This window comes from Pollicipes pollicipes, unplaced genomic scaffold, assembly GCF_011947565.3.
Source record: "Pollicipes pollicipes isolate AB1234 unplaced genomic scaffold, Ppol_2.1 Scaffold_6138;HRSCAF=7277_pilon_pilon_pilon, whole genome shotgun sequence".
Classification (NCBI taxonomy): domain Eukaryota; kingdom Metazoa; phylum Arthropoda; class Thecostraca; order Pollicipedomorpha; family Pollicipedidae; genus Pollicipes; species Pollicipes pollicipes.
In genome coordinates, this window is record NW_023596818.1 from 6,152,279 (window position 1) to 6,173,709 (window position 21,431).

At 63.7% G+C, this 21,431-nt stretch overlaps 1 protein-coding gene across 1 annotated transcript in view; it reads left to right on the top strand.

The window, feature by feature from the left end:
- Positions 1 to 21,431, top strand: part of LOC119105768 (Krueppel-like factor 6) — a 57,335-nt gene that overhangs the window by 15,686 nt on the left and 20,218 nt on the right. Inside the window, exon 2 of the mRNA XM_037229269.1 lies at positions 17,781 to 18,330. Coding sequence (XP_037085164.1) covers positions 17,781 to 18,330 — 550 coding nt within the window. The remainder of the gene's footprint in view (positions 1 to 17,780; positions 18,331 to 21,431) is intronic.

Consider the following 21,431-nt stretch of genomic DNA (forward strand, 5'->3'; position numbering starts at 1 on the left):
CGGTGTATCTCGACCGTAAGCATTGGGAGCCAGACCTCGGCCGTCTCGGTGCAGCCGGGGCCGGCGTCCAGCGGCGGTGCAGTTAGCGGGTCCGCCGTCAGCCGTCAGCAGGCGGGTCCGCCGCCGCCGGCAGCGGGGAGAGGACTGGCCGTCCCCTGGCCGCCGTCAGCCCTGCGGCTGCGGCCGGCCCGGTTGGGGTCAGGGGTCACAGGCCGTGTTTCGGGGAACGGACGGACGCTTCTCCGACTCCAGATCTGCAGTCTGAGCTGAACCAGGCGCGTCGCTAGAACGTGTCCAGGCATGGGTTGCCTCGAATTTGGGTTTAGTGATTGCTATGGTATGGACGTAATAAACATGGGCGAATTATGTATAATAAAACGCTCCTTTATTTACAGGAGTAACGGAAGCTCTTCCAGAGAGAGGGAAAGGCGGCAGCCATTGTTGTATGTTCCTTCGTGGGCGACGCCCATGAGGTCAATGCCAATTTCATCGGAATTTTTCAGGGCCCAGCTCCCTTGACCCCATTTCCCGCACCATGTTGGCTAATAAAAGCACACGACTGTTTGAAGGCACGCAACTGCGTTATTATCACTGTGATTCCTTACGCGGATGTTCCAATTTTTTGTTGCTTAGCTTGTCTGCCGGGAAGCCATTAACAGACGTCACTGCGGAGATAATATGTCGGTGTGGATAGATATCGCGTCCGCTTGTTATCGCTGGGCGGTTCGCTTTTATAGCTACGGTCAGGTGCGTGTCAACACGACGTGACGCGCGACAGAGAGACATCTGAGCGACAGAATGACAGAGCGACATCTGAGATCTCGAGCCAACGCCGCCTCCGTGGGCGGTGTCACCGCGTCCTGTTTATGTGACGGTCCAGTCAGACCAGTTGTCAAGCCCCCCTCCCCCCCCGCCCCGACGCGGACGGCGTGGGCCACCTGTCGAGCGTGGCGCCACCTGTTGACGGCTGGCTCCGCCCGGCCTCCAACGCACTCTCTGTCCCCTCCCCAACAACACACGTATCCCGCATTCACAGCATTGTTGCGCCGCGGCGACGGGCGACAGGCGGCTCCAGTGAAGGATGGCGCGATGAGTCCGGCTCAGAGGAGTCCGGCCGGAGCCAGGAGTCCGGCTCAGAGGAGTCCGGCCAGAGCCAGGAGTCCGGCTCAGAGGGGTCCGGCCGGAGCCAGGAGTCCGGCTCAGAGCGGACCGACTCCGAGCTGACCCGACCGCGGCCGGCCGGCAGCGCCGGAACCGGCGCCGCGTCCGCCGGAAGCAGATACGGCCGCCGCTGCCGCCGGCCGGCCCCGGCAGGCGGCGCCGACCGGCCTGCCACCTCGCGGCGGCGGCGGGCGACACGCTCGCGGCCGGCCCGACCGCAAACGGCGGCGCCGAGCGATCAATGAACTGGCCAGCCGTGCGTGCGTACACGCGGCGAGCGTGCTGCCACCGCGCGGCAGAATGCGGAGGCTCGAAGCCGCCGTGTGCGACTGCCGACCGCATTCCGTGGCGGCGAAGGCGGCTCGCTGACGTTTGCATTCCGCGATGTTTGGGCTGGCTTAAATGGCCTTCCACGTGATGTCATCGAGACTCGTCTCTGACAAAGGCGGTCAGGTGTAATGTGATTGTCGAGGCGTCGAAGCGATTGCAGTTCGCACTTTCTGTAAGTGAAAGTTTTGGGTGTGTAGTGAGCTGTAGCATGGCTGAAAACACGCTCGGAGAACTTGCGCCGGTCCACTTCAGCAAGATTTCCTGCATTCGGAGAGGCCTGACCATTCCTCTGGCTCGGTGCACGCCTCCACAGTCGAGGTAACAAATGACTCCCAGGAAACCGAGGAAATTCCGGAAACCCTATCTTATCTTGTTTCGAGCTACCAGGCGCATTTTCCGTGCGGAGTCACTTAAAGATATGGCCAACCCTGTTCGCCGAGTGTGGCGCGACACTATCGCCAATCAGGGAGATGGCCAACGTCTGCCCTCGGAGCAATCGGCCGATGGGGTCCGCCGGCGACCGAGCGGCCGCCGCCCCCGCCGGCCGCCAGATGGGCCCCGCGACGTTCCCCGGCGGCGCGGATCGGCGGCTCCCCGTCTCCGAGGGTGCTCCGCGCCCCGTGCGTTTTGCCAGTCCGGTCAGGGGAGGCCTTTTAAGGCGGGGGTTGAGTCGGGCCGGCGCGGCAGCTGCTCTGCATCCCAATCGCCTTCCCCCAGGCCGGCCGGCGCTCCGCCTTGTAGGGTCACCGGCGGTGAGTCACTCAGCTGTGGCGGCGGCGCCGAGCCGGCCGTGTAAACAGTAAACACGGCCGACCGGGCCGGCCGTAAGAAGCGCGATCGGAGGAGTCGAGGTGCCCTCTGCGCTCCGTCAGACGGCGGGGGGGGGGGGGGGGGGGGCTGCGGCAAGCGCGGCTCCTAGAGCCGTCAGCGCTGCGTGGGCAGCGACCGTGCTCGTCTTGCAAAACATGCGAGCTGGTGAACACTTGGACGCTCCTCTCCCTACCGTTAGGCGGGCAGCTTGGAGACGGCGGGCGGGTTGAGAGACGCACGGGGCCCCAGCACGAAACATCCATCATTGTGGTCGATGAAATGAGCCCCCGAATGGGGTCACCCAGCTCCACGCACGATGCTGGACGCCGCTCTATGATTGGCCAGACGCGCCCAGCGGTTTTTGTCCCCCACTGGCTTACGGTCTCGCTCACGGGTGTGAAACCGCGAAGGCACTGGCAAGAGGCGCGCAGATGTCGGCCAGCAGAACGCACAACGCATGTTCGCCGCAGCTCGGGTCAGGCATGCGACCGGACTGCCATCTGTCGCCGAACGACGGCGACCGGAAACAGTTTAAATGTCCGACGCATGCCTGAAAACGCTTCGGAGCCATTAGCCGTCGCCTAATAAGCCATCGCTCGACCGTACCGCCGGCAGCTGGCGGTGATTCCGTCGACTCGATGCCGTTCCGCGTTCTCGCCGGCGCCGCTGGATGTTGATCCACTTGTTATTCGGCCTATTATCCCTCGAATCGTCCCATCAATCCCAACAGTCCCAACAGGATGTTGGGTCCCAACAGGACCCAATCATCCCAACAGGATGTGCCAGCGTAGCGCCGCGTTGCCGGATGCTGGGCTCCCAAACCTGTTCCCCTTGCGTGCGCTGCCTAGATCGCCGGCCCTGCCTGCTCCCGGTGGAATACACTGCTCAGAATGCCTGCTCAGACTGAGGTTGACGTTGCTCTGTCCTCTGGGGTGAACTAGGTGTTTGCATGCATTTCCACAGCACGGGCGCACGGACGCGCGGAACGGGCTGGTATGGGTATTGGAAATTCTCCCAAGTAGGGGAAGAAGTTAACAGCCATTTTTGGTTATTCCTCGCCAGGCGACACCCACAGGGCCGATGTTAAGCTTTCGGAAAGTAGGGAGGATCAGCCCCCCTCCCCACCCCTATTTCCTGCGCCCATGCAGCCTGGTGTCCTGAATGACGTCACACGTCCACAGTGACGTCACGCGCCGCTGCAGCCGCCGGACGCGGGGGCGGTCGTGTGGTGGCGCGACTGCGGAGCGCCGCACATGCGCGGGGCGAGCGTGACCTCGTGCGGCCGCCCTGCCCAGACCGCGTGACCGCTCCTCCGCGATACGTGACGTCACACGCGCCGGTGCGTGCAGCGCGCCGCGGGCGCCGCCCGCGAAGGGGCAAAGCCGCACGGAAAACGAGGGGAGCACGGACGGAGCTGCCCCGCCCCGCCAGCCCAGTGCCACATTTGCCGCAATGCATAAGTAATGTGTGCATGAGGCGGCAAGGCAGAGTTTGGGGCCGGCTGTGCTCAGTGTCATAGCCCGTTTCATGCCTGGCGTCCGGTGGGGATGGGACGGCTAGGGGAGCTTTCCCGTCCGCACCCGGCCGTCAGGGGTCGTGGTCGTTGCACAAAGAGGCGCTGCGCCGCTCGGCTGCGGGTCGAGGCTGCCCCTCGGCCGTGGCCGCGGCGGTGGCGCGGCGCCGACAGCACCGTCCTTCACACAGCTGGCCGGCGCTGGGCCGCTCTTTAGCTAACGAGCGCGTGCGGCGGCCCCCCGGCGGGCCGTCACCAGGGGAGGCGCTCGGCGGCGGCGGGGCGCGGGTCAGGGGTCACGGAGGCCCACTCGGCCTGAGTCAGGCGGCGCGCCCGGCCACCGGCGGACGCGCGGTCCCTGCACGGAGTCCTGGCCAGCTGCAGCGCGGCGTCATCGGAGTACCGCAGGCGCGGCGTCTGTCGCAGGCCCGGACACCCGAGCCCGAGAGACGTCATGGCCCCTGACTTCGATCGGGCTGATTCCCGCCCACGCGCTGGGATGGGCCGTCAGTCGCGCGGAGCCTCTTCGCTGGTTAAAGCTCTTGTCTTAGTCTTTGGAGCCTCTTCGCTGATTAGAACTCAAGGGGGGACGTTGACAGAAAAGCCGGCTGCCACCTGCTGTCGGCCACGTGTTACTGTTTTCCAAACACGCCCGTGACCCGCGCGGTAACCTCGAGAGTTGTCAGTGCTCTCCCCCGCCATTGGAACGTCTCGCACGCTGATTCGAAATTCCTCGATGCTACTTACAGTGCGCGGCGTCGGTTGATCGCCGGTCTAAGAGCATCTTACCGGTTTTTGTGCGTTCCCAGCGGGAGGGTACCACCGCTCCCGCTTACAAAAAAGCCCACTCCCCGTGCAAGTGGAATAAACATCGACCAGCAAAAGGGGGTCATTGTGATGGGTCTCAGACGTCCGCTGCCGCCGCCACGGCCAACGCGGCGGTGCGAGCGAGAGCGCGCTGACCCAGCCCGCTGGACATCGGCGGACATCGGACATCGCGCGCCGGACATGAGCGGCACGTCCGAACCTGGCCGGGCCGGGCTGCCGTCGGTCGGCCGGAGTTTCCCGGCCGTCGGCCGGCGGCCGGGCCGCGGCGCCGTTCTCACGTCCCCGCCGCGCCGCGCCGGCATTACTCTGGGAATGCGGCGGCGCGGCGGCTGGCGAAATGTATCGGCGCCTGCCGCCGGCGGCCGTTCCCAGCGACGGACGCGGCGGCGGCGACCGCGCACGGCGATCGGCGACGCGCCGCTGCCGCCGGCGCTAATTGGCGATTTGAAATTCAGACCGGGGACGAGCGGCGCGAGCGGCCGGCGGCGCCCGACCGGAGCGTGGCGACGCCGCCCCCGCGCGGCCCACGCGCTTCACACGGTCCACCACGCGGTCCGCACATGGCGGCGGCTGCAGCCTCCGCGCCGCCCCCGCGCCGGCCACGCGGTCCGCACTGTCGCGGCAACTCACGCGGTCTGCGCGAGCGCGATGACGTCGTCCACTCGCCGTCGCTGGTGTCGTCGACACAATGCCGCCGGCCGTCGGGCGCCGGCGGGTCGCCACTCTGCCCACGCCGGCCGGCAACAAAGCCCGGCAGCCGACCAAAAGCCCGGGTCGGTGACGTTCGGAGACCGTCGGAGAAGCGCGTCTAATTAAAATAGCGCCGGCCGCCGCCGGTCGACGGCATGTGTCAAACGTCTGGACGCGGCCGTCGCGCGCGGCCATGCGCCCGCCGGCCGGCGTCCCGACAGAACAATCCCCACGAGTCGCGCGGCCGCGCCGCGGCGTTATTAGCGAAATGAAATTCGCCCCGACAGTTTAATCTGATTCATCGATTGTACGCTCATTGTCCGACAGTGAATGAGATTCCGATACGGCCAAAACAAAAGGGTAATGAATTCGGCTGCCAATGGCGAACGGCCGGCGCGCTGCGCACCGGAGCGTGGTCTAATCAGGGGGACGGTCGCTGGACGGCGACGGCAGATAGCCGCCGGCGTCGGGCGGGGCCGCTGACCGCGCGAGCCGCCGCCTGAGCCCGGCCGGCAGTGTCAGATGGGCGGCGGGACCCCGGCTGACCCGCCCCATCCGGGACGAGATGGTATCTCGGCGTCGCCGCGGCGGGCGCCTCCGACGGTCGGCGAGCCGGCGGTCCGCGCCAGGCGGCGGCCGCAGCTGCTCCGCGCTGACGGGGCGGCGCTCAGAGGCGCTGCCGGTGCGCGGAACAACACGAGGGTTGCAGTCGGCAGCGGGCGGGGAGCATGTATGGCTCGTGAGCGGTTAGTCACGCCAGCTGTGCCGCCGGCGTTCCGCTGCCGCTGGTGACGAGCTGAGAGACATCTGGGGGTATTCAGGTCGCGCCGCCAGGGTCAGCTGCAGCGTCCCTTCTAAGGTTTTGCTGCTCGTGTGGGCAGACGGGCCGATGCGCGTCCTAGATTACCGCAGGCGTACGAAAAGCAGAGCCCAGGAGCTGAAGAAACGCGGCATCAGTGGCGAAACGGGGCCACGGCGAATAACAAGATGCCAGCGCCAACAAAGTTAGCAACTGCAGCAAACAAAAACCAGACCACGCAACGGCATAAAACGGAGATCATCCCGCTGGCAAAGAGAAATCCACGATAGCGGCTTCTCCGCGCGCGTCGAGAGGGAATGGGCGAAGAAGGAGCCGCGCTCTCGAAACTCGCGCCGCGTCCATCACTGCAGCCGCGGGCTCCGTCCGGAGTCCGTCGACCGAGTCCAAAAGTTCCATAGGCGGCTCGTGTCGTCCGGCGCGGCCCGAGCAGGCGCGGCCGGAGGCGTCGGCTGGCGTCCGCCGGTGTTTGATTTCCCCAGTGTCCGCGTCCGAGGGGCTGAGAACGTGCCGTACCGCGCCGGCAGACATCAGACGGCGCAGCGGCCGGGGTACAGGTGGAGCTCCGCAGTTCCGCGGCACGGGCGGAGCTCCAGAGTGCACGTGGCACGGGAGGAACTCGTCCACGGGAAGAGTGGAACTCCGCGGCATAGGCGGAACTCCGGAGCGTTTGCAGCACGGGCGGAACTCCGGAACGGACACGGGATTGGCAGGACCCCGGAAGGGGGGGGGGAAGTCTCGAAACAACACCGTAGGCAGAACTTGGTGCGGTGATGGTATGGCACGGCTAAAACTCCGGAGAAGGAGCGTGAGGGCAGAACAGCACGAGAGCTGACACGGTGGGGCAGAGCTCCTGCCCATTCCTGCCCTGCCCATTCTGCCCATTCCGTGCTCCTGGCGGAGCACGGAATGGGCAGAACACCTTATACACGGCACGATGGCATGCCTTGCGGTGATCGCAGAAAGGGCACACCATCGGAGAGGATACCAGGAGTCCTCCGAGCGGGAGATGATCATGCACCGTGCCTGGGACGTCTGCAGTACGCAGACGTATGCAGCACTGGAGCGCAGTCAGCGCAGTGATCGTCGGCCGGCATTCCCGGTGTGAAGGAGGCCACAGACCCGTAGACGTTGGCACGTCTTCCAGGCACGGTGAAGCGCACGCCGCCGGGCTCCAGCGAAGTAACGCGAAATGGTCTCAAAGGCACTCCAGGAATTCAGTGTGCGGGCAAACAATGCGTGACGCCGTTGCAGTCAGCGCGAGATGTACGAATAACAAAGAGAAATAGAGGGAAGAAACGCCCCGGCTTCGAGGGAGGGGCCGGCGGCTGTGAATGGGTCTCAGCGGGCTGATCAGGGCGGAATGTCGCCGCTCTGGCGCGCTATTGCGCCGTCGCCGACAGTCTCGGGAGGCTCGGCACGCTCTCACCGAGCTCGTTCTCGTCCGTCTCGGGCGCGTTTGTCGGCGGGCGGCAGCTGCTGCCGTGCCGGCCGCCGCCCCCCCCCCCCCTCTGCCACCGCTGCCGCTTCCTCCGCAGCGCCCACGCCGCGCTGCAGCGCCGGTCGGGTTTATAGTCGCGTTGCGCCGCTGTCGATCCAGTTTCACCCCGGGGATGCTCCCCTCGCCGTATTTGCATGCAATCCGCGGTTTGCCGGTTCCTATTTCGGAGCGACGTATTGAGCGGCAGCTGTTTGGTGTTGGCCGCGCGGCTGCCCCGTGGCCCGCCCGGCCACCGTTCCCTGACCCTTGTCCTGCCCTGTCCCCTGCCCCGTGCCCTGCCCGGCCGCCGTCCCCTGTCCCTCGCCCTGCCCCTTTTCCTGCCCCTTGGCCTGCCCCGTTCCCCGCCCCCTACTCTGTGCCCTGTCCGGCGTTGTCCCCTGCCCCTTGCCCTGCCCGTCCCCTGCCCTGTCCCCTTCCCGGCCGTAGCCCCCTGGCCCGGTTCCCTTCCCCGGCCGTCGTCCCCTGCCCCGTACCCTGCCCCATCCCCTACCCGGCCGTCGTCCCCTGCCCCGTCCCTGCCCGGCCGCTCCGCAGGCTCGGCTTCCGGTCGCCCCGGCGCTGTCCAAGTCGGCCGCAATGAAGAGCGATGGTCGACGGCCGGCAATTGGAGCCTCTTGGCGGCGCGGTTCCGAGCAGGCCGCCCTCCGCCGCGGCCGGCCGGCCGCCGTCAGCGAGCCGCCTCCGCTACGCGGCCTGGGGCGCCGACCTCGTGCTCGGAAGTGACCGAGTGAGCGACGCTCTGAAATTGATGTCTGGGTCTTGAGTCCCGCTGCAGAACGCTTTCACTGACACCTGTTTCAACCGGAGTTGCTGCACTGGCGTCTTCTGTAGTAGCTCTGGTCTGCAGACGTGTCAATTATCTCCGAGCACAGACTGCCGCCTCGGTGGCCAGAGCTGACCGCGGAATCCTGCATCGTCCCGGTCCAGTTTGGTCCGAGGCGGCCGGCGGGAGCCACGTGCGCTCGCCGACTGATCAGCGCCGCCCGGGCGCGGACCGCCCTCACGCCTCTGATCGCGTCGGACGCGGCGCCGCCAGCCGGTGTGATTGCGCCGGCCGTGGGACCATTAGCCGGACAATTTCGGCGGCCCGTGACCGACATTGCAGCGACGCCGCGCCCATTATCCAGCGGCGGTATTTGCCAGACACGGGCGGCGCCGACAGGTCGTTTTGTCGGGGGACGGCGGGGTGTTCGGGGTCGTGTGTTTACGGCTGCTGGCGCCGCTGCCGCCGCTGCCGCCGCTGCCGTGCGCGGCGCTCCTCCGAGCAGACGATTTGGCTGGCGTTTTGCGGTCGGCGGTGGGCGCATGACCGGAAAGTGACCTGAGGGTGCGTCACCGTCGTCGAGGGAAGGGGCTGCCCACCGCGTCACGCGTGCGGGGGGGGGGGGGGGGGCACGGCGCTGCCCGGGGCAGAGGTGACTGCGGCGTTTGGGAGGTGCTGAGGTTCAGACACGTGGGGATGACACCGGCTCGGTCACAGCCGGTGCACGGGACCTGCACGTGTCTAGGCACTTCCGTCAGCCTCTGAAGTTGGAGTAGTTCCATCGAACAAGTTTCGTTGGACTCCTAGAACGAACAGAAAAGCATCGCTCCAAGTAAGAGCTGTTCAGGCTTTAAAAAGCCATCGCTCCAAATAACAGCGTGGCAGACTTTGGTTCAGACTAAACAGACTCCGAACAACGGGAATAACTGCATGTTTGCACTTCGTTTCGGCTTGAACGCAAGACCTAGAACGCTGTCACGATGAAATCACCAGGACTGCGTACTTGCCTCACACGCGGCCATGCTAACGTTAGAACATCGCGGAATATTACGGCGTAAATAAATCCGGTTAAGACAGGCACCACGTTAGTCTGGGGAGTATCTCACAATGCTCCACGAATTCCTCTGACAATCTATGTGTCTTGAAGTCGATCTCTCATTCACCTTGGTAACCGCAAAGCAGCTGCTTTGTTGGCATACGTACACCACAATCCGCCAGAGCGCTGAGTGTGCATCTTGTGTGGTTGTGGTCTTCAGGTCCCTTTCACTCTTACCAGTTGCGAAATTACCGCCACCTAAAAATTGCCCAATGTACGTTGTGATTCAGTGACATCACTGCATCGCCCTGAATCTGTGTACGTGGTAGTCGCGTCATTTTTGGAAATCGTCGACATCTAAAAATAGTGTGAAGGCATGCCGCCAGCACCTGGCCTGAATCGCTGACCGCGTCATCGCTCCTGATCCGTCAGATAGGCGTTGGGGCCTGGCCGTCCGCTCCGCTGCTCTGCCTCTGAACCTGGTCCTCCCCTGCCCGCCCCCTCGCTCTGCTCCGCAGCTCTGTCTCCGGGCCTGACCCTCTCCTGCCCGCTCTCTCGCCCTGCTCCGCTGCTCTGCGTCTGGACCTAGCCCTTCCCTGTCCGCTCTCCCTCCGCTCCGCTGCTCTGCCTCAGAACCTCCCCTCCCCTGACCGCTCTCTCGCTTTAGTCCACTGCCCTGCGCCTGAGCCTGGCCCTCCCCTGTCCGCTCTCTTGCTCTGCTCCGCTGCTCTGCCTCTGGACCTGACCCTCCCCTGTCCGCTCTCTCGCTCCGCTCCGCAGCTCTCCTTTCCGGTCGGCCAGCGGACTGGGAATCCCTTATCAGAAAAGCCGCGTTCGCCTGTGAGAATACCACGATCAAGCGGAAGTCGACATAGTGGGATGGTTGCTGGTATCGATAGCTTGGCTTTGACTAAGACGGGCACTTTGATGATGATGATGCTGATGGGCACTAAGACTTTGATTAAGACGGGCACGATCTCAGTATCTTGTGTCGCTTACATTTTTGCAAAACCTGTGGTGTCCGATTATCTGGTCCCCTAGCTTGGGTTAGGTAAACACCTGATGCTCACTCGCCACGCAATACCAGTCATATATGCCCCGCATCGGAAAAGTGGACGGCTATGGCAGGCATGATGTGTTTCATAATTTCCAAAGCCAGTTGTGCGCTATACTTGTACTAGCTCGACCATTCCAAGCCATTTCGACCATTTAGACCATTTGGACCATTTCGGAAAATCGCCTGCTCCCATTAAGTTCGCACGCTGTTGCTCCATTCGTGCTGGTTTTCCAGACATTTCTGACCTCTCGGCCCGGACACCGACGCGTGTGTACACCTCAACGGCTCTCTGAACCTGTCGCGGCGACTGCGTCTGTTTACGGCCCCCGTTGTTCGGAGCCGTGCGTCCTCCGGTATATGGCACCACGTCATATATGTCGAATTATCCGGCCGCCGTTCCCGGTAATTTGGCCCGCTCTGCGGCGGCGCGGTCGCACATGGCCTCTTCTTGGCTGCGTCGGCTGCGCTCGGCTTCCGAGGCTGGGGCTCGCCATTGACACATCCCCGGCGACTGGTTTCTGGCTAATGGCAGGTTTACGGCGGTTTTACGAGCGGCGACCGCGTGTCCGGGCCGTGCCATATCGGCCAGGCGTCGTATTTCGGTGCTGCATCGACCGGAGGTGTGTCGGCCGCGTCTGGGAGGGCCGGGGGGGAGGGCACCGCGGGGGAGGGAGGGGGGGGGGGGGGCGCCGGCCGACCCCGGCCCCGGGGCGCGCTGACTCAGACGGGCGCCGGCACGCGTGACCTGCGTGGCGGCGCCGGCGGGCCGCCCGCTGAGTCAGAGGAGCGTTGGTCGATGGGGTCAGCCGGTGACTCAGGGGTCGCCCCGGGGCACCGTCGGGATGACCTGTCGTGAGTCAGCGCCGTCCCGCGGGGGTGAGCCGGAAGCGTTCTCGCCGGGACGGCGCCGTCTGCGCAGCCCGGATCGAAGGTGGAAGGGGGGGGGGGGGGGTCACTCCCGGTCTCTGCAGCAGTGAGCGGGTTTGCAGGGCCGGAATGTCAAGGTCGAGGGCGGGCCCTGCTCGATCAAGTCTCACCAGCTGACGCCGGAGGACCGATGTGGCAGGCTCCTCTTGCCGGACCGTCCTCTGCGACCGGAGTTAGCTGGGAATGACATTTTCGTCGGCGTCTGGACCTCCGTGTCCCGAGGCTGTTTTAAAGGATTTTCTCCTCGCGGTTGGCAATTGCCGTAGTGGCACATCTCATCGAAATTTGCGGTCGCATTCTCCATGGAAAACTTAGCGCGGTTATCTCTCACTGACCATAGCAGACGGAGCGGTGTCGACCGAGGGCCGGTCGCCGCGTGGATGAGGCGTGAGGCGCGCGAGTACAAGCCAACTCGACGGGCAGACGGGTGTTCTGGGACAGCGCGGTTACCGACGGCCGGGGTGGCCGGCACGCCGGCGTCAGCCGTGTATCGGTGTCCAGGCGGTAATGACTGATGGGACCGGCAAGTGGCGGGGAAATTGCAGACGTCCGTCGATGGGGCATCATTACGGGACAGACGGGCGGAAGCGGGCCATCTCCCCCCCCCCCCCAGTCTCGGTCCGTCGTTGTCACGGCTGGTCGCGGTGAGACGAAGCCGCTCAGGTGAGGAGGCGTGTGTGAGACCGGCACTGACCTCGCACAGGGAGACGTCGTACTCCGGCGAGGCTACGAGCGGGCCGACTAGTGCTCGCGCGGGAGCGATGCTGTGGCCAAGCCACCGTTGACCGGCAGTGGAGCAGTGCTTGTAGAGGTCATGCACGGACATTAAAAGGCGTGCATTGCTCCTCATGGGGGCGCGTGTGCCGCGGCGGCGAAATCCAGCGCCACGCTCTCAACCGAGAACAGAACGTCATGCTGTTGAGGGTAGACGGCGCGTTCTTCGTCTGGCGGAGACTGATGGGGACGCGCGTCCATGCGAGTGCCTATCGTGTCTCGTTGCGTTTGGCGTCCAAAAAAGACGGGCGGCGCTGGCTGCGACAAATGTGCCCCGGGCCTCGGGTGGGCGTGCCAATGACTCGCGGGTGTCCGCGGGGTCACGTGCGCACGCTGTGCCACGTGTCGAGTCTCGGCGGCTGACTCATGGCGCCGCGGTTCAGGCGACGTGTCGGTTGTCCTTCTTTGCCGCGGTCATCAGGGCTGGAACGAGGTCTGCCCTGCTGTCGTCCACCCCGCCACAGTCGGCGTATTCTGCCCCCATTCCGCCACCGCCAGCCTCCTCCCTCGCACCCCGCCACGGCCAAATTCGTCAGCCGTCACCCCGCCACTGCCAGCTTCGTCAGCCGTCACCCCGCCACCGCCAGGTTTCTCCGCCGTCACCCCACCATCGTCAGCCTATTCCGCCGTCACCCCGTCACCGCCCTCCTCACCCTCACACCGTCACCGCCAGCCTCCTCCGTCGTCATCCCGCCAGCGCCAGTCTCCCTCGCCCTCACATCACCGACCCAACCTCCTCACCCTCACACCGTCACCGCCATCCCCCGCCCCACCGCCAACCCCTCGCCGGCTCGAGTGGAGAGCTCGGGACCGCAGCAGCTGTTTTTCACCGGTCGTACGAGAGGTTCTGTGTCGCCGCTCGCCGCCGACGGCATGAAATACGCGCGGCGGAGCTCGACGGCCGCTCTGCCCCCTGGCGCCATCCCTCTCCCGCAAATTGATATTTGAGCGGCTCGCAGCTCGGCACGCCGCCGTAATTGGCGCTGGGATGAATGCGGGTGTGGGGTCGGACCCGCCCCCCACCGCCGCTGCGTTTATTTAAGTTGGTCACGCTTGGTCCCGGCACGGCTCAGCGGTTTGGCCACGGCTGAATGCGACGTTTATCACACTTTTTGCACCGTGGCGATTACCGACAAGTTAGTGGTATGCGTTTCTGGTTTTCACGATGGGATAATTTCCCTCGGCACGGTCGGATGCGCAGCAGGTTCGTTGGCAGACTGGGGATGCGTTCGACTGGGTGCAGCGGAAGAAAGGCCGCGTGCTCGTACGTTGTAAAGAGAGCTCGCTACACCGACATCGCATTACGATTACCGGCACGACCATTTCCAAATTGGCCGCTGTGTTTGGTAGTCTGTGGCTTTCCTCTTTTAAATCACGCGAGTCAATAACAATGCAGCATTGCAGCGGCGCTGAGTCACCCGGTCAGGGTCCCTCTCCGCCGGCCGCGGCGCGGGCGCGTCACGTTCGCTGCCGCCGCCGCCGCCGCCGCCGCCGCTCGGGGCTGTGTTTGCGACCGGGGTGAATCAGCCGGCACCAGAGGCCCAGTTTCTCCCGCGCTGGTCACGAGTGGCTGACGAGTCCGGCCAGCGCCGGCGGGACACGCTCAGCAGGCGGCGCTGTCTGCTGTCCCGGCCCGAGCGGGGGGAGCTGCCGGCAGCTCGGCAGGCTGGAGACAGCGTGTCTGCCAGCAGCTCGGCAGGCTGGAGACAGCATGTCTGCCGGCAGCTCGGCAGGCTGTAGACAACGTGTCTGCCGGCACTACGGCATGCTACAGGCAGCACGTCTGCCGGCACTGCGGCAGACAGTATGCCTGTGGGCGGTGCGGCAGGCTACAGACGGTGTGTCTTCCGGCAGCGCGGCAGGGTGCAGAGAGCGTGTCTGCCGGCGGCGTGAGAGGTTTCAGACAGTGTGTCTGCCGGCACCGCGGCAAACTACAGACAGGGTGTCTGCCGGTACTGCAGCAGGCCGCAGACAGCGCGTCCGACCGTGACTCTGCCGCATCGCTGCCGATGACGCGGCACGGAGCGGGTCCGTGCAGGCGCTTCAGGCCGTATCGTGGCGTCGCTCCGAATGTCCCGCCTCGTTTTTTACGCATGCAACGAGCTGTAATTTATTCAGATTCCCCTATCGCGCGAGGCTCGTGTCATCTCGCCAGCTGCAGAACTACTACAAATTTAAACCAAGATCGGGCGGGTGCCTCTTAGCAAATGGAAATGAGGCTTATTAGGCAGTCGAAGACCCCGATCGTGTCTTTCTCCGACGGCTCCCATTATATACCCCACTAGCAGCGTCCTTGGTGCAGGCGGCCTGTGCTTCTTGCGGAATGGCTGCTGGCCGTCTCTTCTGCGTTAATGCTACGTGGTGTCGTTACGTGATGCAGCAGCGGGAGTCCGTGCTCTTCTCCAGAGGTTCGGTGGGGCTGCGCGCTGTTTGTGTGTTTGTGTGCGTGTTTGTGTGTGTTTGTTGCGGCTGATGGACGAGGCCACGCACCTGTTTGTTCAACCCTTGCCGCGTGTGTGAGCGCCGCTATTGATTTCTTGCCAGCCTTGATTCAGTTCCGCCGGTGCCTCTGCCCGGGCTTGGAAAAGTAGTCTGGGCTGAAGGAAATGTGTGGCGCGGACGGTCTGGCCCCGACCGGTGCGGGCATAAGGACGCTCGCTGCACCAACTTAGGCCACAATAGGGTGCTTCCCTGGCTCCTGGGGACATTCATGTCGGGGGAACTTTAGGAGCCAGGGTCCGTCGCTGCTAGGAACTAGCGAGTAAGTCGACAGCATCATGCCTGTGATTAGGGCGACAGGGGTGTTTTGGCCAGACTGGAGTCTCGTGAGCCGGCGGAGCTCGCTGCGCGCCGCGTGCCGCCTGGCGCTGCGGTCTGACGCGGCCCGCTGGTGCTGACCAGACCCGCCGCCAGCTCAGCATCACCCCTGACCCGCCGGCGCCTGCCGTCCCGCCGGGCTGACGTAGAGGCCGGCTCTGGCCGGTCTCGAGGGACGATGTACCGGTGAGGCGTCCGCGTGTTGACCGGTCAGCGGAGACGGTGCTTGTGACTGGCAGCCGTGGTTAACCCCCGGGCGCGCCTTCATGCCACTGCCCGGGGTGTCTCGTGCGGGAGTGAGAACCGCCCCTGGCGTCGGGCGCTGTGGCCGCCCGAGGAGCCTCGCCGGCCGAGGCTGCTGGCCGGCCGGAGGGTACGCGCACGTTCCGACTGTGCGCCGCGGCCACCGCGCGGTTTGGCGGCGAAATCGGCGCGTTCCTCGGCGTTGGGGAAAGTTGAGGCGGTGGCACGCTGTGGCGGCCGTTCAGTGACCCCGCTCCCTTAGGCGGCGGGCGCCGCGCGCCGCATACGTGTCGGCGGCGCCGTGAAAGCCGCGCCAGACTCGCATACAGAGAGGTATGGAATACGGCGAGTGTGGCGCGCGGCGGCCGAATGCGGCGAGCATGGCGCGCGGCGCCCGGCGCGCCGGTCACCGCCGCCGTCGGACGATGGACGCTAGAAATGCGTCCCAGGCATGGGGTTACTGGCGGCGGCGGCGGCGCCGATCTGCGTCCGGTGAGCACTCTGTTAGATTATCTGGAACCGATTCTGATCGTCGATAAGGCAATAAACGTAAATATGAAATATAAAAATATGCCGAAAAACGTGAAATGGTTTGCCCATGATGAGGGCGAACGTTTATCGGGTGATTCGAGTGCTTAAGCCATTCTCCACCCCATTTAAAAAGCGATTTTTGCAGGGTCTGATGAAATTCCACGCGACAGCCGACGGCGGTCCGTGCAGCAAATGCGTGATGCTTTCTTTGTTATGAGCGTTTGCGATGCGATGCAGACGCCTTTGAGTGTTTGTGGCTTACGAAAGGATGTTGCCAGTTTCTGCCTCGCTGCGCCTGTTTACCATCGGATTATCCGTCGACGGCATTGTGCTCGAGTTCCGGCCGTCGGTCCCGCGGACGGCATAAACGCCGTTTCCGCCGCGCTGCGCCGCGGCTCGAGCGCGGTGCGCCGTTTTTGCCGTGGCGCCGGCGCCCTGTAATCGGTCGGCAAGCCAGGTGTCGGGAGTCGCGCCGCCGCCCGAGCGAGTGAACGGCGGGGCGGCGGCGCCGGCAGCCGGCTCGGCTGGCGCGGCCGGCGGCGGTGTGCCCCGGCCGGCCGGTCGAACCGGAGGCGCCATCGGGTCGGGCCGGCCGGCGCGGCTGACGGGCACGTGCCGGCCGGCCGGCCAGGCGCCGCTAACGCAAACTGACCGGCGCCGGCGCCGACTCGGCACAGCACGGCCGCTGCCGCCACCTGCCACAGTCCGGGACGCGCTGGAGGAGAGAGCCGACCCTGGCCGCAGGCACATGACGCTTTATACCGCGCCGCTATAGGGGCATTTCGGCTGACGGGCTTTTAGTCAGCTCGTGAAAAGGAGGAATTTTCCGCGGCGGACTTTTTAGGAGCGTCCGCCATTTAGCTCATCGCGTGGCGATTTACATTTAATGCCGAGCTCGCTGGGTGCGGCACGCCCGCCATCTGGCCCGCACCCCACGCGGCCAAACCCTTCCGCCAGGAATGTTGGCGTAAGGTGCGGTTGAATGGAGCCGCCCCGGTGTGAAATTCGACCGTCCATGAAAACGCCGCGGAGCGATCTGTCGCGGGATTGGGGGCGCGGCGGGGGTCGGCTGGAGCCGCTCTGGAGACCACTGGGGGTCGGCTGAAGCCGCTCTGGGGGCTGTCAGGGTGGCTCTGAGCTAGCGGCCGCGTCAGACAGGTGCGCCGCGGCCCGGCACACGCGGGTCTGCTCCGTGTCTCACTCGGCGCCACCCTTTCAGCTGTCGCCCGGTTTATTTACCGTTCGCGAGGTGCGGATGACACGGGCAGGAGCCGGGAAGCCTGGGGTGAGAACGCTGTGGGGGTTAGAGACACTGGGGGCTCAGGCCTGCGGATCTGTGTACCTGTGCAGCAGCATGGGGTCACCGGCTGCCATGACCCCGTCGGCACCGGAGCAGATCGGTCCGTCCATTACTGCGTTGGCTTCGGCGGACCCGCCTTCACGCGCCGCTGTGTCCGTCACAAGTTTCCATGAAAAACTTTGCCGGCTGACACGGCCGACATCCACACAAAGGCACCGGCTTTCTGGCGGTGCCGACGCAGCGTTGCAGCATCGGCAGACATTTCTGATAGTTGGCTGACGCCTGTCAAGTTGGCAGCCATCAAACTTCCGGAAGTCGGCCATATTTCTGTCGCCGACAGCGAGCTGTTAGCGGTATTAGCGCTTTGTTACAGCTCCCAGCGCGGTATCTAGGCGGAAATCACGTACGCTTCTTCGCACCCGCCGTCGGCGCCTCATGAATAAATTGACTAACTCATGATTAGTTGGCGCAAAATAGTTCACAATGTGTGGAGGCACCACAGGCGTCACCATCGTCCCTAAATATTCTAGCATCAACCGACGGCTCCTAGCTGGCTGACTGTTTGGTGCGATGAATTTGCAAGTATCATGCTATTGCAATGCGGATGCCAAACCTTTGCGCGACCTGAGAGCATGCCCACAATGCAGTACGCGACGCCCTCTGACGAGGCATGTTTTTTCAGACGTGCTACGAGATGGAGAAGTATCTGAAGGACGAGCCGAAGCTGAAGTCGTTCAAGAAGCTGCCCAGCGAGCTGGACTCGCCGCGCATCAAGCAGGAGGAGGCGGACGACAGCGACTACCTGTTCTCATCGCGCGACTCGCTCGACTCGCTGAGCGTATCGTCCGTGTCGTCGGCCAACTGGGAGACGGCCAGCATGAAGACGGAGGAGGTGGAGTCCGAGTCGGAGAGTGACTCGGAGGAGGCGTACGGCGACTCGGGCGCCAGCGGCCGGCTGCTGGCCTCGCTGACGCCGCCCTCCAGTCCCGAGTGGGCGACGGCCGGGCCGCGGCTGGCCGGCCGCGGCACGCTGCAGGTTCGCTTCACGTCGCGCTCTGGCGGCCTCATCTCGTGCCTGCCGGGCTTCTCGCTCAAGGCCGGCCACGGCCGCCAGCTGCGCGTCGACACGTCGCCCGACGGCAAGCGGCGGATACACAAGTGCCTCTTCTCCGGCTGCAAGAAGGTGTACACCAAGTCGTCCCACCTCAAGGCCCACCAGCGCACCCACACAGGTCAGCCGCCGCCGCCGCCGCGCTGTACATCACGCTGTCGGCGCGGATTAGCACCTTAAGGGCCACACATAACGCCATCACTTTTCGTGACGGGGAGGAGATTATGGGGATTTCATGCCAGACCTGCAAAAAGCTCGGGGGAGTTGTGATTTATTCATCCCGGTTTTTGTGTGGCCAGGCGAGACAGCCACGGACTGATGATACAAATGACGTGCACGCCATGGATTGATGACTTCTGGTGTGGGCGCTCGACAAATCTGCAAAAGTATTTGACGACGTTACTCAGGCGTGTGGTGGCGATTGAACCGTCCGGCCCCGTCCAGAATTCCTGGTCACCTGCTCGACAGTCCTGCCGTTTCTCGCGCAATGCTGCATGGATCGGTCCCTCGGAGTCGCTTCACACAGTGCTGCGTCAGCCGTTCTCTCGGACAGCGCGCCGCGTGTGCTGCATAGATCGCGCTGCTGTGCCCTCGGACATGGAGTCACTTCACGCAGCGCTGCATCAGCTGTTATCTCGCGCAATGTGCCGCGTATAAAACTGTCACAGCGCTGGCGCGCGGCGATGGAGCGTCGCCGGCGAGTGCGCCGGCTCCCGTGAGAGTCGTGTCCGGCTGCGGGGCCTCCCCTCCGGCGTCGACCCTCGGCCTGCCGTACCCCGGTAAACACGGACGCCGCCCGGCGCAGAAATAGCCGGCGGCGCTGCAGGGTCGCTGGCCGCCGCCGCTGCCGCCGGCGCACGCGCCCCCAAATAACGCGTCATCCGACCGCTTATGTCGTTCGGTGGAATGTGTTTGTGAACGGTGCAGGGTCTGCCGACGGCGTGGTCACCCCGTCGGGGAACCGCATCTCTTCACAGTCCACCCTGCCGTCTTCGTTCAGGACATCCGCGCACGTTTCCAGCTTCCATGAGTTCGCCGAGAATGATAGAAGTGCTCGAGATTTTTGGACTTCGTGAAGAATTCTTCAGAACTCGCGAATATCGTAGATTCCAGAAGCCTAGCTGCCAATGCCTGTACGCGGGAAGGCTTGTTTCACGGCCGCTAGCCTGTCCTGCGTTTGGCTACCACGCTTTACCGCCACAGGCCGCCTTTGTTGCTGCTTGCCGCCTCTAGACAGCGGCCAGCGGCGCCTGGCCAGCGTAGCCACGCTCTTGCTCCACCGGTGCGCCCTTCGGTCTGAAGGGTAATGGGTTCCCCGTCCTCTCGGAGGGTGATGCGATCCCCGTTCTCTCGGAGGGCGATGGAATCCCCGTCCTCTCGGAGGGCAATGCAACCCCCATCCTCTCGGAGGACGATACGATCCCCGTCCTCTCGGAGGGCGATGGGATCCCCGTCCTCTCGGAGGGCGATGGGATGGATCCCTGTCCTCTCGGAGGGCGATACAACCCTCGTCCTCTCGGAGGGCGATGGAATCCCCTGCCCTGTCGGAGGGGAATGGGATCCCCGTCCTCTCAGAGGGCAGTGCAACCCCCTTCCTCTCGGAGGGCAATGCGATCCCGTCCTCTCGCAGGGCGATGCAATCCCCGTCCTCTCGGAGGACGATGCGATCCCCTTCCTCTCGGAGAACGATGCGATTACCACGCAGGTCCATCGCTGCGTTTGTATTGGCATCCATCAAGCGTGCTTGATGTCCCCACCACCGGTATCTCTCGCCCTCTCGCTCCTCTGGTCTCTTGCTGCGCTGCTTTCCCGCTGGCTGCATTTATCTGTGTCTCTGACTGTTCCTACCTCTATCTCTGTCCTCCCTCCACTCTCTGTCCCTCTCTCTTTTGCCCGCTCGCTGAGTTTTGCTCCCCCCTCTCACTTAGCGCTCTTGTCTCGATTATGCTCCCTTTTCCGTACGCAAGTTTGTGAAATGAAATTTGCATGGGCTCCAAATCGTTCCGTCAAAGATACGTATCGTTACGTATGTGCCCTCGCTACCTCCAGAAAAATCACACTGCTAAAAATACCGCATACCTCTGAGCTTGTAGTACAGACGATAAGGACGTGTTGCGCCAAGTTTGACCGCCGGTGATATCAGTGCAGCGCCGACCTGTTTTCAGCATTTTGCTAACAATAAGCGAACCAAACGAACCGGTTTTTTCCTGTTTTGACGCGCACAACCTCCAAGGCACGTCTGTGTGGCGTCGGCAGCACAAAGTTATAAAAGCAAAAGACGCTGGCCATATATCGTGGCGGTTTCTGTTATCTCCAGAGCGAAGAGCTCTGACATACTGTTGTTCCCGATTGGCCGAGTATTCCTCATTGTCATGTCGTGTAGCTCCATGTCAGCTCCTTGGGCTGAGGGGTGTTATTGTTGTCGAGCCCGATCGCGTGTGGCGGGGCGATCCAGAATCGTGAGCGGTGTGGCAGAATGATGGGATTGGTGCTTCTCGAACATGCCAAATTCTCAGGTTCACTTTGCTTGTGGCTGTTTTTGCACGATGACTCACGGTTAGTTTTGGAGAGGTTTGTTTGTCGCATGATGCCTCCGAAGACGGGGCCACCGCGTGCGCTAGTAGCGGTTGTTACTTGTGTGATATTGAGGGACAGTAGCATGCATTGCAAGGTAATGTCAAAGCTAGTTTGTTGCATCGTTCACTTACTTCCTTGCTTTGATCGGGGCGTGGGCTGCTGTCCTGTGGTGAACAGCTTGGTCTTAGCGCAAATGGTTGAGATGCATTTGGTCTAAGCTTTGCATTTGGTCGCCATCCCCGTCATTTTATCGCACTCCCATTCCTACACTTGTTGCCAAAATGCACCGCTTAAAAACGAAAGCTTTGCCGGGCGTCCGCCGATTTCACACTCCGTCATCCCGTCGATTTCGCCTTATTGCTTTCTCAAGTGGACCGCCTGGCTGGAAATGAACAGGATGACAAATGGGAGCCATATTTGCATGCAGTATTGCAAGCCTCACGATCCCACCCGTGCTGTACGTGGCGCTCGTGTGCGAAGGCGTGATGTTCGGTGGCGCTAAGTTGATGCCTGGCTTGTCTTGGCTTGGCTTGGCTTGGCTTGTCTCCGGGTACCTTCCCTCCCGCCGAAATCAGTCATGTTCACCCTGGACGGGCTCATACCTTCGCGGCATGCTGTGTCGAGAGCCTTCAGCGATTCTGCCGG